This window comes from Scatophagus argus, chromosome 1 (assembly GCF_020382885.2).
Source record: "Scatophagus argus isolate fScaArg1 chromosome 1, fScaArg1.pri, whole genome shotgun sequence".
Classification (NCBI taxonomy): Eukaryota; Metazoa; Chordata; class Actinopteri; family Scatophagidae; genus Scatophagus; species Scatophagus argus.
Genome location: NC_058493.1, coordinates 24,118,868 through 24,135,886, shown reverse-complemented (window position 1 = coordinate 24,135,886; position 17,019 = coordinate 24,118,868). Strand labels below are relative to the sequence as shown.

Sequence of the window (17,019 nt, the reverse complement as noted above, 5' to 3'; positions counted from 1 at the left end):
AGCCCTGCAAAATGCAAACCGGCTGTAAATTCAGTCTTACATTGTGCACGGCGCGAGCATCCATCGACTCATGAATGTTTGACATTGGTCCCAAAGGACGGACGTGTTCTCCCTTTAATTTCTATCAGCGGTATAATCCCCTTTTGAAACCCTTTTTAGGGTGAATTAGAAAGGCCCTGCATTCAAAGAGATGAGTGGAGAGAAGGGGGCGGGAATAATCACAAGGGCCTAGCTGTCTGTGTGGATTAGAATGGGAAAGAAAATCCTTTCATCTCAGATCTGTACTTCCAGGCTTGGAAGCCTGCATGCACACTCTCATGCACAGACACAACGCAGCAAACCTTAAATGCGTACTTCTCACAGAATGAGGCTAAATTTGTTGAATATATTTCATTATTTTATTCTGTTTACTTATATTTAGACAGATGATATTCAGTTATGCTCAAAACGGGCACGGCAGTCGCTGGATTAGAGGAAAGCTCGTACAAAAGCTTTGCTCTCGAGGCTGACCTCTCAGCTCGGGTCTTAGGCAAGACGGAGCACATGACCTAACTTGCTTCTCCAGTTTCTCGTGCTGAAATGTGGACTGCTGCTCTATTTCTGGTAGACAGCGTCTGACATACAGCAAAATGTAACGAGAGGGATAAGCCGGGAGAACTTCCTCAGCCAGCAAACAACAAGCACCCAAACAAAACCATCTGACAGATAGGAGAATGGATTAGCCATTATGTGTGTTTGCTCAGTTGTCTACCTTTGTGAAGGATTAACTGGAAGTAAAAAAAACAAGAAGTGTCGCACTGTGTGACAGGAGTTGACACTAAAAAAAAAACAACATAAATATCTCTTTCTAATGGCTTTAATACATTCAAATAATAACAAACATCTGCTGATTTGGATTAGGTTGAACAATAATAGGTTTCATTTAGTGATTTATGCCTTGTAGTACAAATCTTTCAGGTGTGGCATAAATAAAAGAACCTTATTGTCCGTTCTTTGCTTGATTCGCAAACACTCACTTCACTTGTTTCTCCACTCCAGTACCAGTGCAGGAGACACTCCATTGAAACTTCATCACGAGCAACCCAAAGTGAAACTAAACAAGCCACAGGCAAGTGCTTTGTTTTCCCAAAAGGCCAACTGCAATCACACTGTGAGAGTTGGTGCACAGAAGTGAGTTAAGAATTTGACTAGTCTGAACAGCAAGTTTGAGCTCGATGTATTGTTGAGTGAGTCTCTAGATGTCTTTTGGTAAAACAAAAAAACAAAACAAAACTTTTGCAAGATTATGTTAGCTGTGGCTGCAGGCCGTTAGTTTAAGCCAGTCTCATTCATTATTTCTCACTACAGCCAAACACAAGAAGAGTACGAATTTGTTCAATTGCTGCCCAGCTGCAACTACTGTCAAGCTCGTATTTGGAGCTGCATCAGGTCGAAAGAAAATTAATGAGGGACTATTCTTATGATCGATTAGTCATTTTTCAAGATGTGAACATTTGATTGGGTCCTGGTTTGAAGGTGCTTTTCTTGGTCTTAAATGGTTGTAAACTTGGACAAGCTGTAAAGAAACCTAAATTTAATGACGTGACCTCGCAAAAATAACTGGTAGATTAATCAATAACTAAAATAAACATTTGTCGAAGCCATGTTTTTTCTAAGCTGTAGCAAAAAGAAAGACAGGAAGTGCATGGCGGTACGTAATGAGAGAGAATAGGCAAGTAAATATAACTTTGTGTCACTGCTCTTACATACTCCATTTAAAAAGATAAAAGTTAGCGACGCTCCGGTGCTACTACTGGTTACATTTCACTGAACGGTGTTCATTAAGCTAGGAAATCTGAGGACCAGTTCCAGAGGGTGTTGACCTACTGACAGCAGACTTGCAAAAAGATGCAGGACCAGCAAAGAACATAAAGTGGTGAACAAAATTCAGGAAAATTATACTTCAGAGGTACGAAATTGAAGGAAAGGAAGCAATTTCACAGCAGAACTATCAGTGGTTTTTCTAAACGTGTTCCATCTAACAACAAACTGGCTGCAAACAATCCCCTTAGAAAAGTATCAAGGGGGGAGGACAAGACAAGAGTGTAATCCTCTCTCTAATCACTCTTTGCTCAAACACTGCCTTGCTATAAACTGCCTCCTTGTTAAACTACAAACCTTTCACAAAGGCTAAGATCTTGGACTACAACTGTTTTCTCATCAAGCCTTTCGTGGTCACACCTGTTTTGAAATTGAGAATTATTTTAGCATGTGCACCAGAAAAACGTCCAAATTTGAATTCAAGGGCCAAAGTACCACGAGCATGGAGCAGCAAAGCAGGAAATTCTTTTCACATGGATTAAACAAAAAAAGATCGTGCAGAAACAAAGCCTTCAGCTACATCTGAGAAATCCCCAAACATAGCCTGCAAATTCTTTTACAACTACAGCGAGTCGGTACAAACTCTGAGCCACCTCTTCCCTCGCTGGTAGAAAATTCCAGTTGAGGAGGGGAAAAAAAGCCACGTCTGCTCCTCCCCACTGTGTGGGTTTTGTTCTGCTAATCAGACCACATGCCTCAAGGATTCAGGAATCCAAGAGCTCTCAGCCAGCTTCTCTCATTCCTCATACAGCCGCAGCAGCCTGTGACAAACTATTCAGTGTGTTGGGGGGTTAAGACTCTATCCATTCATAGCACTGTTCAACACCTCCCCATCCCTGCCTCCTCTTACCTCTCATATGCCCCCTCTCTCCCCTCTCACCACAGCAGACTCCTTTATATGTATGTGCATACTGCAATCTGGGTCTGAATAGTCTCATGGTTTATTATTAGATGATGCTCCAACCGCACACCCACCACGGTTTTAAATAGAAGAAACAGAACTAAGCCTACATTGCGTTAGTGCAATGAATGAGTCTTGATATTTAGCTACTGATATGTTCATATTGTCTTTGCCTCGCTTGTTTTGTTTTTTTTAACCCCCTTTTTATTTTTGTTTGTTTCCTCTATGTTCTCTCCTCCCCGACTCTCTTGCTACTTGCGCATTGAGTGGCGAAATGAGGCGCACTGGAAGTTTGCAGGCTGACAATGGAAGACAGCTGCTCTTGCTGCATAAGTCTTTCATGAGCTGAATTAGTTGTACAAGCCTTTGCTCCCTTCCCCCCACACATGCCCTCCCTCATAGCGAGCTGATCCAAACACAGCAACACACCTCATGGAAAGCTTAAGAGAGAGCGAGAGAGAGGGAGACGGGGAGGGAAAAAACAAAGCATGACAGGGGCTTTGTTTGACAGATCTGTGATTGCTTTTTTGCAAAACTAGCCCAACATGTTATGTGTCCCTGCAGAAAACCTTCGCCTCAGTTCTTCATGCGTTAGATATTATATTACCTTGCATTTGCTGAAAACAGTAAAATGAAGGACTCTAAAATGATAAGAGCTCTTTTCGTCAAGGTTCAAGGGGCTGGATGCTTTCACAGACTGCAGATATGACCCGCGAAGCTCATATATGTTTGATTAAATTGAAAGAAATGCATTCAAAAATGATATCTGGGGTCTGTAAGTGTGTTACAGACAAAAACCTCCGATCCCTGGTACACTTCACAAACTATATTACAACAATAGTGTCTAAACTGATAAAACAGAACCACCAAAAAATAACTTCTCAAAGATTAAAATCTATAAAACCACGACACACGTTAATCCAGTTAACCTCATCTTATACTGATCTCTTGTGCTACAAAATACACAAGATCTAGTTTTCAAATTAGGACTATGAAAACCTCATGTAAGAAAGCTACCAAAGGTGGGAGTCACAGAGTGCTGTAACTCGCTGAATCACCAAGCTATTGTAATAAAAGGAGCAACAATGTGACATTCAATCTGCCAGCATGGAGTCTCGATTCTTAAATCCACATTGATTAGCTTTGGGGAAATTGTCAGGTATGACTTAAAACCACTATTCTGTTGATTAAAACTGATTTTTATTATAAGACAGACCAAATTACCAATGTTTGAGAGCTTCCTTGAATCAAGTACGTGGATTTAATTCATGCCCCCCAGGTCGGGCATGACAATACAATACTAAGTGTTAACACAGCTAACAGGGAAACTGCCCGTTAGTCAGAATTTTCAAGGGATAAAATAAAAAAACATCAAAAGGCTCAATGAGAAACTACCAGTAAGCTTCTCACTATAAGAATTTGATCCTTTTCACTACTAAGACCAGTTGCTCTCGTTCCAACCACAACTTGTGTTTTCATTATTCCGGACTGCACATGCGGTAAAAGCAAGCCTACTTTACACTCAATATCAAAAGTGACAACAAATCCCCCAAGCCTTCGGGGAGGGGAGAGATTGAGCACAAATCAAGCTAAACATTCACAAAGGTCAAGGTGCAGTCAGTGCAGGCAGTGCAGGCAGTGTTTATGACTGGAAAGACCCGGTTCCAGTATTACACATCTTCAAAACAAAATGTCTGCAGTACGTCTCGACAAGGATTTCCTGAGCAACAAGACTATAAACTTTGTGGGCCACAGCATTCTTCCTCTAATGCAATATCTGAATCTGTGGTCTGCTGTGGGCTGAGCAATCTGGTATAATGGTGGCCTACATTGAAACAATTCTCTCACATGGATTTCTAGGACTAAGGCAAATGAGTAGTCCATACAGCAGCGTGCAAATCTGAAAACGCAAATTGTAAATGCACTACATTGTCGACTGCAGCCGAGTGAAGCGTCGGTGCAGAAATACTTGACTGCATCCTATGCAGACGTAAACTAATGAAATTAGTACGAGGAGGGTTGCTAGATAAAAACTAACAAGAAGAAGTGCTCCACACAAACTTAAATTATGTGTTTTGGCACCTGTTTCTCAAGACTGAGGGTTGGTTGGTCTTCTTCCAATAAAACGAAAACAAGTTCGACACTAAAAACACTGACACAGTTTTAATTTTACAGTATTTTGGTTTGTACCAAATGACAAAAAGAGAGCCAACTGATCTTGGAGGCTGTGTGTAAGTGAGACAAAAGTGTTCAGATTTTATTCCCATCTCAGAATCACTACACTACACCCACTTTAACTGCTGTGAGGCTGTGTTCATGAGATCCACCCATCTACATGATCATCAGCAAACGTGCTGGAGAACATAAAACAGGTCTGGTGTATTACAATTGTGCTCTGATGAGAGAAAATATGCTTTGATTTATTATGTTTTTAAATAATCAGATGCAAAGTAACTTATGAAAAAGTGTCTTATCACCCAACAGCCCATGAGTGCTCATCACCGCATGCACCGGCCATTAAACTGTGACATTTGAAAATATCAGCGTGTTCCTGTACTTTAAGTTTTCCCCGTCTTGTGATTACACGAGCCATTTTAATTTCTGCTGATTGTACGACCTCTTTTGATTCGAGATGGCATTTCAGTGAGGGCTAAGACACTGTAAACCATGAAAATGTGTGGTCTTGTTGTCCTGAAGTAAAAGAGTAACCAAGGGACATGGACATTCATGTTCAAAAAAAAAAAAAAAATTATGAAAGCCTCAACTAATGTTGATATTAACATGTTATTTATATTCATTCTAACAGCAGATCAGTGATTTAACACAACTCGGTGGTCCATTTTTTATTTGATTTGACTTTATGTTTTATACTTAATGAAATCCAGTGCTTTGTTTGCCTACAAGCTCAAACCAGTTCACATTATTATGAAGGCAGCAGCTAATGGCAGCTGTGGAAAACAATTAGTGTCAAATGTTTTCTTCCCGTAGTAGTGAGGGACTCCCTGAGGGTGAATGCTTCAAACAGGCAGAGGCAACAATGCAGAAATCACAACAGTACCGAACTAACGCTGGGAGATAATTTATGGATTTGCTGCAGAATCGAACGCTGATCTTATGAATAAGTTATGTTATTTGTTTAAAACTCTGTTCCCCAAATACGACTGACTGATGTTCAGTGTTTACACTTATTTTATGCGATTTTGCATGCGCTTGCCGTATCACCGTTAACAGTATCAGAAAATATTTTTTATAATCTATAGAGTTCAACCTTCTTGCTCAGCCCTATAATGAATCCAAGATAAAATGCTCCCTGAGATACGTCGAGTTATGCTTCAACAGAACTAGATTATAAGACGCCTGACGGTGCAAGAAAATAGCTGCGTCACAGCTGACCAATCGCATCGAGAAGCGAATGTAAATGTCAGACTGTGGGTTTCAGAACCTTACAGAAACGGTCAGACCCGTCCCTCTTAATCAAACACTGGAAAGATGTGGGGGGAAGGGCTTTTTCCCCCCCAAAGCTGCTGGGCCATTGTTAAGACAAGCAGGTCTGACAAGAGTATACAATCAGCTTAATGCGTCACTAATGTCTGCCAAGGGTGTTAATACGTGCATCTAAATGCTCAAGAAGCATGTTCATGAACGGTATAAAGAAGATCTTACATATCTGAACTATCACCCATGCACTTCAGTTGTAATGGATATGAGGATTTGAGAGAAATGTTTGTTAATCCCACTCTTTAATTATTTCTGTTAACAAGGCAACAGTTCTTCTTATCTTAACTACCTTCACCAGCACACGAGCAGGTAAGCTAAGAGCCTCACTTTGAAGTCAGTTTCTTGATGTAATTTACTCCCCTTCTTAAAGCAAGTCACAGTCTCTCTTCTATTGCAGTGCCTTTAAAATTGCACTACTTAAAAGGAATGAGCTGTAACACAATAGCAACAGTCAGGCTCAGGCGGAGAGAAAGAACCCAAGCTAGCTCTGATGAAATCCCTCCATTAGCCGAGCCGGACATCAGCAGCAACGCAGAGCGGCGGCTGAGCTCTTTCATTCAAGTGCAGCCTTTCCTGTCTCTTTCCCCTTTTCAAAGTAACACTGCCAATGTAATTTTCCATGAGAGCTGCTCCATTTATCAAGGCCAGTGGCACATTGAGCTGACGAATGCCTTACTCCTCTAGATTTGTATAATGAGAGGTGGGAGAGTGAGACACACTCAGAGGTGGTTAGCACTTGTACGAAAGAAGGAGAGATGATTTATTCAGCCTCCGAGAGCCAATGCTCAGGGGAGCTTTAACTTAGGACACAGACAATGTAGCCACACTATTACACTTCTGCTATACAGAACAGGACTGCTGGCAAGACACATGCTGATTAATGCCTGAATTACACTGGACACGGGACAAAGTTCTTTTAAATCAACAGCCATGCTGTAGTGAGTCTACTTCCCAACGGTAACAGTTTTCTTAAATGATGTTATGTTGTATTATTTGATTTAATTATTCATAATATGGACAATATCTACAGCGATAAGAGAAAACATATAGCCTGATTTAATTCTGTTCACGTCTTTGGGAAAAGGATTTATAGGCAGATGAAATTCTTTTCTGAATTTACATTTTACATGACACAAGGACAAAGAAAAAGGGCTAGAGAATATTTAGCATCAACCCATTAACAGGTGTTTCATCACAAGAAAGTGTGATCCCCTGATCTTGCCAGAGGGCACTGATGAGACATGGTGAATGTGGTCACTATTCATTTTTAAGTTATGTCTTTTCATTATGTTCAGTAGGTTTTGTGCAGACTGCCAAAATAAAAATCTGGCCTGTGGACACAGTAGCTACAACAGCTACTGTGCCTCGTGAACGACGAAGAAACAGGATTCTGCCGTCACATCTGTCACAAAAACACTCGTGAAATTCCAAGCATCAGGATTGTATTTTTCTCCCTTTTGGCTGATGTTATGGTGGCGTTCAGGATGGGATGTCATCGCCAAAATGAGACCACATGAGACCAATGTGGTGTCGTTCTACCAGTCACTCATGGCTGCCAAACCTTTTCCGTCCCACGGCGTGCGTGTTAGATAATGTACTACATATTATTAATAAATAAGTTTGATTTCCTGGGTATAAAACTATTGCAGCCCGTAAAGCGTGCGCATTAGCGACTTCAGTCAGCTGTGCCACTAATTTACAGTTCAGCCCTCTGCTAGCTTGAATGGAGATAAAAACAAATTAATTATGCAGCACTTCTAGACTTTCCTAATGTTATTGGACCGAATGGCTCAAATGCTGATCAAGTCTTTTTACTACTTTAGTCACTTATTTCACAATGTAAGCTTATGGGGAAAAGTCTTTTTTGGGCCGGTGTGTGTCACGTGATGTGGTGTAATTATACAGTTTGGCTACTATGTCAGACTGAAGCCCTGCACTGTTCATGGAGGCTTGGTTCCTCGTCTGACTCACAGGAAGCAGGCTGTTGATATTAAGACTAAAGTCTTCCAAACATTATTAAACTGTGGCTGTGCTTGCCCTGGTTCTGGCCCCTTTCCTCAGGTTTAGGTTGAAGTAAGCACTACAAACTGACTTACAATGCCCAAATGACACCGAATGTTTATAATAGATTTTAGGTAGAAAAAATTTAACCTTTTCATGCAATTTAACTCCATCCATTAACTGGGTTTGCCAATATAAAAGCTGCTCTTCAAACCCAAAGCTGATGTGTACTGCAGTATAATCACATCCTCCTCCCCCCCCACACAATGCTTTCAGAGATACTTTTCACCAGCTAGCTGTGTGAAAGCAGTTGTGACCCCTCTCCTTTATTCAGTGCCATCAACCAATTCATGTGGTTCTCACTCAAAAGCCTTTTCACTCTAAATACATTATGATTACAAAGACTTTCTAGAAATTTCCTTTCAAAGCAGGCAGCCTAAGGAGACTCTGCAGCTTGTGTTCATGACTGGGTGTCCTGGATTTAAGGAATCAAACAGGCTTCCTCACAGCCCATCCCCCCCTTCCCCTCCTTTGCCACTTTCAGAGCAGCAGGAAAAACGACGAAGGCGTGCTTTGCACTGGCTCCCTCCCCCACACACTGCTCCACCAGGCATTGCTGGGGCTTGTGGGATTAAGAATGGAACACGATGACAGACAAAAACACTCCTCAGCACCTCCCTGCTCTGCTGTCTTTTATACTGCCAGAGCATGAAAAGGCTGCTATGAGGCATACAATAGACACAGTGATAGATCAAGTCTATGAGTGAACAAGATAAGTGTGGGTGAACAGATACACGAATCTGTGCATTGTTCCAGTAAGATAATGTCAGCGTTGAAATTGTGTGCATAAAAAAAAAAGAAAGAAAAGTGGAACACGACGTGGCTGACAATGTCAATTATGTTCTTATTTGACATTAGTTCTCGGTTTTACTGAGTCGTGTACAGCGCAACACTTTGAAGGAAATTTGCAGCCGATGTTGGCTGGTATTAATTTACATTTCTGAAATATGAAGGCACTTTCAAGGCATCCTTTAAAAAAACGAATTGAGCCTCTGACAAGAAGGGGAAAAAGCACCACCACTGCTGTGTGGGCCATTTCCTGTAACTGGTCTCAGCATCATATTCGTCAAGGGTGTTCTTCGACACCATGTGGTAATAAAAGAGAAAACAGCAGTGGGTCTTTTGATGCATCACATGTCATGTAGCTTCAGGGAACAGAGTGCATCTCCAAGCCTGCTGTAAGCGACAGGCTATCACAAATCACAACTTCAAGGCCCTTGCAGTGTTTGGTCCTGTTGTATTAATTCACAACATGATGATTAAACTGACAAAGGCCTGGTTTGTTTCAAAGATACCTTCCACACACAACTGCAACTCCACAGTTGATAACTGTTACTGGCTTCTGGACAAGAAAGTGATAACCTAACAGATTCCTGCTAACAGATTTCAACTTCTGCACAAGTGAACTTGTTATACTAAAACTCATTATAAAACCTCCAAAATACACTCAGAGGTTTGCTAACAAAACATCATTTCGAGTTTAGATTGAGAAAGAGAAAAGCTTTGCATGTGGGTACGTTAAGAGACTAAGAGAAGAAATTACTTTTGATAAAACTACACCTACAGTTACACACTGCATTCATCAGCTGTATATTAACTATCGACTGTCAACAGTTAACTTTGCAAACATATCCCAAGACCAGTCAGTGAAATAATGTAACACAACAACACACAAATCCATAAAGCATCAGAGGAGAGGAAACTCAATAACGTACCTTTTCATTTTTCACCTTCTTTAGCGTCTTGCATTCACTATTACCATTTTCCACCTCCTCTGGTTCAGTTTTTGTGGTCAATGCTGGTACTATCCCAACAGGTTCAAGTGCAATATTCCCCATTTGATTGGCGTCTGCCAAGTCTGTTGATTGTGTGTTCTCAAAGGACGTATTACGACTATTCCCCAAAGCACCCTGGGCTTGAGCCACAACATCCTTCTCCGCAGCAGCTATTGCCACGACTGGGGCTCCATCTGTTTTGTCCTTCTTACTTTTCCCACTAGCCCCTTCTTTCTCTTTTTTACCACTCAGAACACCTCTGGAGGCTTTGCCCCCTTTTTCCATGTTCTTTCCAGAGGTGGAATTGTTGCCAGCAGCTCCTGCACTTGCTGCTGTGCCTGTCGGCTCCCCTTGAGTCCGTCCTGCAGTTTCTTTTTTGCCCCCATCTCCAGCTGAAGCTTTGTTACTATTGTCTTTAGAGTTCTTGCTGCGCTTGTATTTGGATTTGCTTTCCTTGCCTTGAGAGCCAGACACTGGACCAACAAACCTGATGTTGTCAGGCAATGCTGCCACTGCACTGGGTGGTGCCGCCATGCCGTCCTTGGTGCCAGACATCTCAAGTTTGTCCTTCTCTAAGTCAGCGTCAAGGTCAATAATCAGATTTCCAACACCGATATCCCACTCATCCCCGCTGTCGTAAGTGTCCACCGCATTCGAGTCCACACCTTTCCCGCCTGCAGTGCCACCACTTAGGGACATTTTAGTGCCAACGGCCCAGGTTTGCCTCAGTGAGGTCCGACACCCTCTCAGATGGTTGGGACTCGGGGGCAAGGGTTAGAGAATCCTCACGGTCTACTCGTTCCTGTCCCATTTATCCACATTTTGTCCTAAAACAGAACAGAAAAGAGTTGTGTTAGTCTAATAATTCTGACATACAAATAGTAGTACTACAGCTCTGCCATCACAGACCATTTCATTGGGTAAAAAACAAACAAAAAACATCGTTTGATCATGAGCCAGTAAGTCTCTGGTGATCACTGCGCAAACCACTATGGTAATACCCACTGGTGTGACAGCACTGCTCCGAAACCCTCTCTTCATAATCACTTCCCACAGTCGTCATGGCAACCATGGGAAATGTAGCTTAAATCCTGCTTTGACAGCCAAGGTGGCCCCACTGTTCTGAATGACTGGCTCTCTTTTCACAAGGCACTGCTGATAGTGTCACTGCTGATAAATAAGGAGTAGCTGGCCTCAAACACCCCCGCACGGGTTACGGAGCCGTGCCTTTTCAACAGGAGAACGCATTAATAATCTTTAATTAACAGAGGAGTTTAAAAACATGAATGAACCAGTGTATGCCTCGGGTGAACTTCTTTGGTGTATTAGCGTGCACAACGAATCTAAAAGGTCAATGTGTTTCATATCCTTCAGCAAATAAATGAAAGGACAGAGCTCTGGTGTAATTTTGGACATACTTAAGATAAACATGGACGTTAAAAAAAAAAAAAAAAAAAGAAAAAAATCTTGTTGAAGGTTGCCTTCAAATGGAACCTCAAGAAATTAAGGATGTTTAGACTGAATTTTCACAATTCAGATCAAATACGTTCTGCTTTTAGCGCGTTTTGATGGGCCTTTTCAAAGATTAGCTTGTAAGAATACGTGTACATCATCTCTGTTGTTGTGTGTTCATCATGGGTGAGCGGCTCTGAATAGAGGTCCCTAAACATCTTTAATGTGTTTTTTAGTTACACGCTACACTGAAATCGCGCTGAGGGATTTTCAACGTAAAGCGCTTACAGTTTCCGTTGGGAACAACACATGCCATACAAATACAGTTTGCCTTGGCTGCTGCATCTGTACCACTAGTACTCTTAAGTCCTTGTCTTCAGTGTCTGCCAATTAGTTTGTGAATTTTAAAAACCGTACCCAATGGTGTTTGGAATTATAAAAGTCTGCCGTAAGGCAAAGCGCTGGAGATACATTGATGAATGACGAAAATGGAAAACACAATTATAATGTACCATCTGTTATGAGTGACACGATGTTCCCCTACAAATAAACAATAGTGACACACATATTCATGTCACTATTTCTCTTCATTGTCTACCTCTTCTGGCACCGATTAACAGGAAATCCCAAGTTTCCTCACAACGCTATATATCGACTATTTGGACAACAGTTCCATATTTGCAAATGTCACGAATTCTGCTACGATACGAGTTTTGTTTTGCTATCATTACATGATGGCCGGGAAACTGACATCAGGAAGAGGGAGGAGGGTGAAAAGCACAATCAGATCACAGAAGAACAACAGGGTTTGTCTATGTGAAACACAATGTAAACAATGAAGATGTTATGCTTTCTTTTATTTTTTTACTCACAGTTAATCCCTCTTGTGGCATTTTAACAACAGAGTTTTGTTGTTGTGACAGAGATTAATTCTGGCAGCAGCACAGCCCTGCCCTAAGTTTTAACTTACACCTTAACTCTTAAAGTTCTTTGATCCTTGAACTTGATTTACATCTGACAAACTATAAGGGAAATGCAGTACAGCGACATATTGTATTTCAGGCACTGTGTTAGCCAGCAGGAAGTTGTTTCTGCAAACAAATTTCAACTCATTTAAACTTATTATTATCCAATCTTAATAAAAAACTGAAACGGTGACGGGTAAGCAACGTTACCTGTTGCACAGTCCAAATATGTATATAACATTTCTATGTGTACATATATTATTGGTATTATTATTACTATCATTATATACTTTTATTATTACACTGCTATTTTTCTTTTTCATTTATTTTCACAGAGGTGTCCTTTAAGTGTATTTTATTCTATTTTTCTACTTCAATATTTTATGTTATTGTGTGTTTTATTGTGTTCAAATATACCGGACTGCTATGACAACCTAATTTCCATTTGGAGATGAATAAAGTAAAATTAATAGTAAAAAATAGTAAGAAAAAATATCTATTTATCTATCTATTAGCATGCTGTATCACGGTTTATATGGTTTGAATGCTTAGGAAGGAGATGAGTTTGGGTGGAAACAGTGACGCAGATGTGCCATGGGAATTTCAAAATCCAGGTGTTTTCTTATACGGATCAATGTTTTCACTTTGCATTAATGACATGGGATCAGTGGATCGTGAAGTACGTGGAGTGATGAGAAGAACCGCCTCAAACAGGACTGATTTCTGGTATTTGTCTTTGTGCTGCACAGCAGAGCCTGAGAGAGAACTTCTCAACAAATTATGAACATCGATTCTCATTGCTGGTTAGCAGCCACTCTGTTTGTTTTATGTTTTGCATCTTGTTAATGTTCTCATGGATATTTGACATATCTAATAAATTCATTTGTTCTTGGTATTTTGCCATTTTAACAATTGTCCTTGACACCTCTAATTAAAATCATTTAGTTCAAAATGCATCCAAGATTAGGATCTAAAAAGCAATTTAACACAGAGTTTTAGCAAGAAAAATTACTATAATTTAGATTTTTAATATTAATTAATTGATAAACTGTACGGACAGACTGTAATGAACTGAAACTTCTACACACTAACAATTACATTTAATTAAAGTTACTATAAGAAGAACTGATAAAAAAAAGCGTAAAACACATTGTTTGTTTTTAAGATATCAAGCTCCACTTGTTAACGAGAGCAGAATATTTAACTTCTTTATTTGTTAGACTTGTAAAACACAGCACACTTCCACAGCATTTAAAGCACAAATTCGCTTCACATCCCCAGATTATTAACCTTGTGTAAATACGGCTCATCCTGATGGGCTTATCAAGTCAAATCTTCTCCAGTAACTATGACAAAGGAGATTGTATGAGGATATCAGCTTATTTTCTGCTCCATAACTACTGGTAGTACAATTAAATTCACATCTCTATAATGGAAGAGTTCAAAGGAATATTCCATAAATTCACTTGTACTGTTATGACACTGCATACCAGACCCTGTTGTTTACAAACCAGTTTTATCTTCCTCAGGAAATCAGGCTTACAAGATAAAAATACAACGACTGCATCTGTTACAGTGCACACGCTAGTGCTCTAGTCTTTAAAGCTGGGTTTTCCCCACCGACTGACAGAAAAGCAGTCATTTTGCACTATTACTCAGCGCTCATTAGTACAACAGTCCAAAATGGCAGCTGGATCACACAATGCACAGAACTCATGTTGACGCAGTTAAGAGGCAGTGACAGAGGTAAAACTGTTGAACAATTGCTTGATCGCCGTGCCTGCTTATTCTTCACAGATGGCTCCCCAAAGGAACAACAGTTAGTGGCAGGTTTGTGAGGGTGAAGAGATGCAGCTGTCCCTGTTTGACTGGGTAAACAGTTGTGGGGTCTAATTTGCCCAACACCTCCACAAAAGAGAGGTTGTAACTCTATCGGCAGTTGACCTACTGTACTGCCCTTAGCTGGAACTGCAGCGCAAGCCCTTTTGAAAAAGCCCCACTGAGGAAATGTCCCAGCGAGTGCCCCGTTGAGCGAAAGGCATGCAGGCTGTGCAACTCCCAGAGTGCTTGTCCTTTTTTTTCACGGATCCAGTTTCATTCAGCAATCTATCACAGAGGCCACATAAGCTGCAATGAAAGCGCACAGAAAGATAAGGGAAGGCCATTTCTGGTCAATTTGCTGTGGAACAAAACTAAATCAGACCCGGAGTAATGCAGTTTTCTGCACGCGACTGTTCGGACCACCTTCTGCGCATAAAATAGAAATTAGAGAATGAGGTTCATATATGTTCAGGCACCAGCTGTTCAGACACAGAGCATAACAAAAGATGAGCCACTTTTACAAATTGTTAGTATGTGACAGACTGAGGTGTCGACCCAGATGAGGTGCGATGGAAAGGTGAAAAACAACAACAGACGCAAGTTCCTGCTGTGAATTTCTTTTACCTTTTGAAAACGCTCAAACATCACAGTGCCCTTTTTTAGCAACATAAATGCAGGCAATTCTTCAAAACACATGAAATTATCCAAATGTACATAAATTTCTTCTACACCAAAAGCAACAGCACACGATGGATAACATATGTTTCGAGTCCTGCATGTCAGAAAGCAGAACAATTTAATTATAGTCTGAATCGCAAGGATAAAAAAAATGCTCAGGCAAAAATGAGATATGCCCTCAAATTAGGCATGTGTCGACATGAACATTTCACAGTATGATTATCTAGGCCAGAACAATCTCACTACACGATATTATCACAATAATTACTGAAGTAAGATGAAAATCTTCAAACAGTATTAAAGTGGAGCTACTTGACAGAAATCACTGTTGTTTTTTCCACTTTAGAAAATGCACTGAGCGCTGCTTTCGCCTCGACAAATGTGTATTTATTGGCATGCCACAAGGGCCGGGCCTTCACTCATTGCTGCTCCTGCTGTAATTACAATCATAAAAACTTACACCGTGCAGCATTTCTGTTATTTATTGAGGTATATATGCAGTCATGATGTTTATTATCTCTCCTCCCAGTCCTCCAAAGCTCATTAAGGGCTGAAAGATGCTTTTCCAAAGTTACTTTAAATTGCCTTTCAGAGATGCGACGAGGAGTTCGGTTTGTCGTGGCTCACGGAGTAGATCTGAACACCTCCAAAAATCTCAGCTGCATGCCCTGCATAGCTGTGGCTCTGTGCATCAAACAAGCGCTGACTGGTCGAACAGTGAGGGATATACAGGAGCACTGGGGCTGGGCCGACACCCAACAGAGAACTAGAACAATAAACCAAAAGGAGGTTGGAGCAAAGCGATGGTTTGTTTGTTTTCTGTCAATTTCATATCCTTTCAAATTGAGAGTGTCTGGGTTTGTTGCCTTTGGTCACAGAAATAAGCACCTTTAAAAGGGCCAACTTGTGAAAATATGCCCCAGTTTGAAAGCTGGGTGCACAAATAAGGGGGCAGCACATGAGCACAGTAATCCACTAATGCTACTCATGGTAGTGTTTGCTGTAGTTACCTTTGGCTGTAGCTAATCTACTGTTAGCTCAGTTAGCCAAGGCACTAGTGGCCCTAGAACTGATCAGATTGGAGTGTGATAACAGGGTTCAGCTCAAAGTCGTGTGAAGAGCCTCAATATTCACCCCTTTTTCTATGAATTGAGAATTTGTTTCTACCAAATAAGAACTGTTTGCGGAAAAACAAATCCAAAACAGTTTTGAGTTTGAATTTGTTTATGTTATTTATGTGTTATGATCAGTTAACAAGGCAACCGAGCTTATCTTAGCTTGGTAAAAAAGAGATAATTTAGAAGGTTTGTGGCTACTACTTTCTGTTTAATACGGAAAACATATGTAAAAATATTTACTTTCTTGACATTTTGTGAGTTTATTTTGTTTATTCGCTAGACTTGCGAAAGTCAAGAGAGCTTATGGCACTTGCCGCTCATATACACCCCCCGAGCTGAAACTACAACACAAAACACATGAAGGTTAGTGGATACAAAGTCCACCTATAGTCGGATAAAATGCATGCGTATGCAGTTGTTGGCAGATTAAAAAGCAGCTGTGGAACCAACATAAGCAGAGGGGGAAAAAAACAACATGAATTGAATGTGTGTCTGGCAATGTGCATCTTTTTCACTGCAGGTCATTTAAAAGGCAGGTACCCATCCAGAGAGCTCCACAGTAACCTCCATGTAATTGGATTTTGTGCTTGAGCTGATTACTAAAATAGAAATGCACCAAGTCAATCCAGGTGATGGGAATCAGGAGTCTGTGGGTCAGCCAGGATCCTTATCAGTAAATATTGTCAACAGGAACGCAAAGATCGCCAGCAAAGTGCAACCTCACCTAAGCACATACACTGCCACGCATTACAAAGAGGATTCTGTTGATGCAAACATGTATTATTTTTTTTTTTATCTTTCGATCAAATCAGTGCTTTATCAGAAACTAAATGAGGTCACTTTTGGTTGATCCTCCTCAAACACACTGGAGGTTTTTACTTGTAATGTTC

At 40.7% G+C, this 17,019-nt stretch overlaps 1 protein-coding gene across 2 annotated transcripts in view; it reads right to left on the bottom strand.

Annotated features, from left to right (window-relative positions):
• LOC124061588 (zinc finger protein 609-like) overlaps positions 1-17,019 on the bottom strand; it is a 68,609-nt gene that overhangs the window by 34,538 nt on the left and 17,052 nt on the right. For both annotated transcript variants that reach the window (XM_046393562.1, XM_046393573.1), the window contains exon 2: positions 10,036-10,922. In XM_046393562.1, coding sequence (XP_046249518.1) covers positions 10,036-10,794 — 759 coding nt within the window. In that variant the 5' untranslated portion in view covers positions 10,795-10,922. The remainder of the gene's footprint in view (positions 1-10,035; positions 10,923-17,019) is intronic.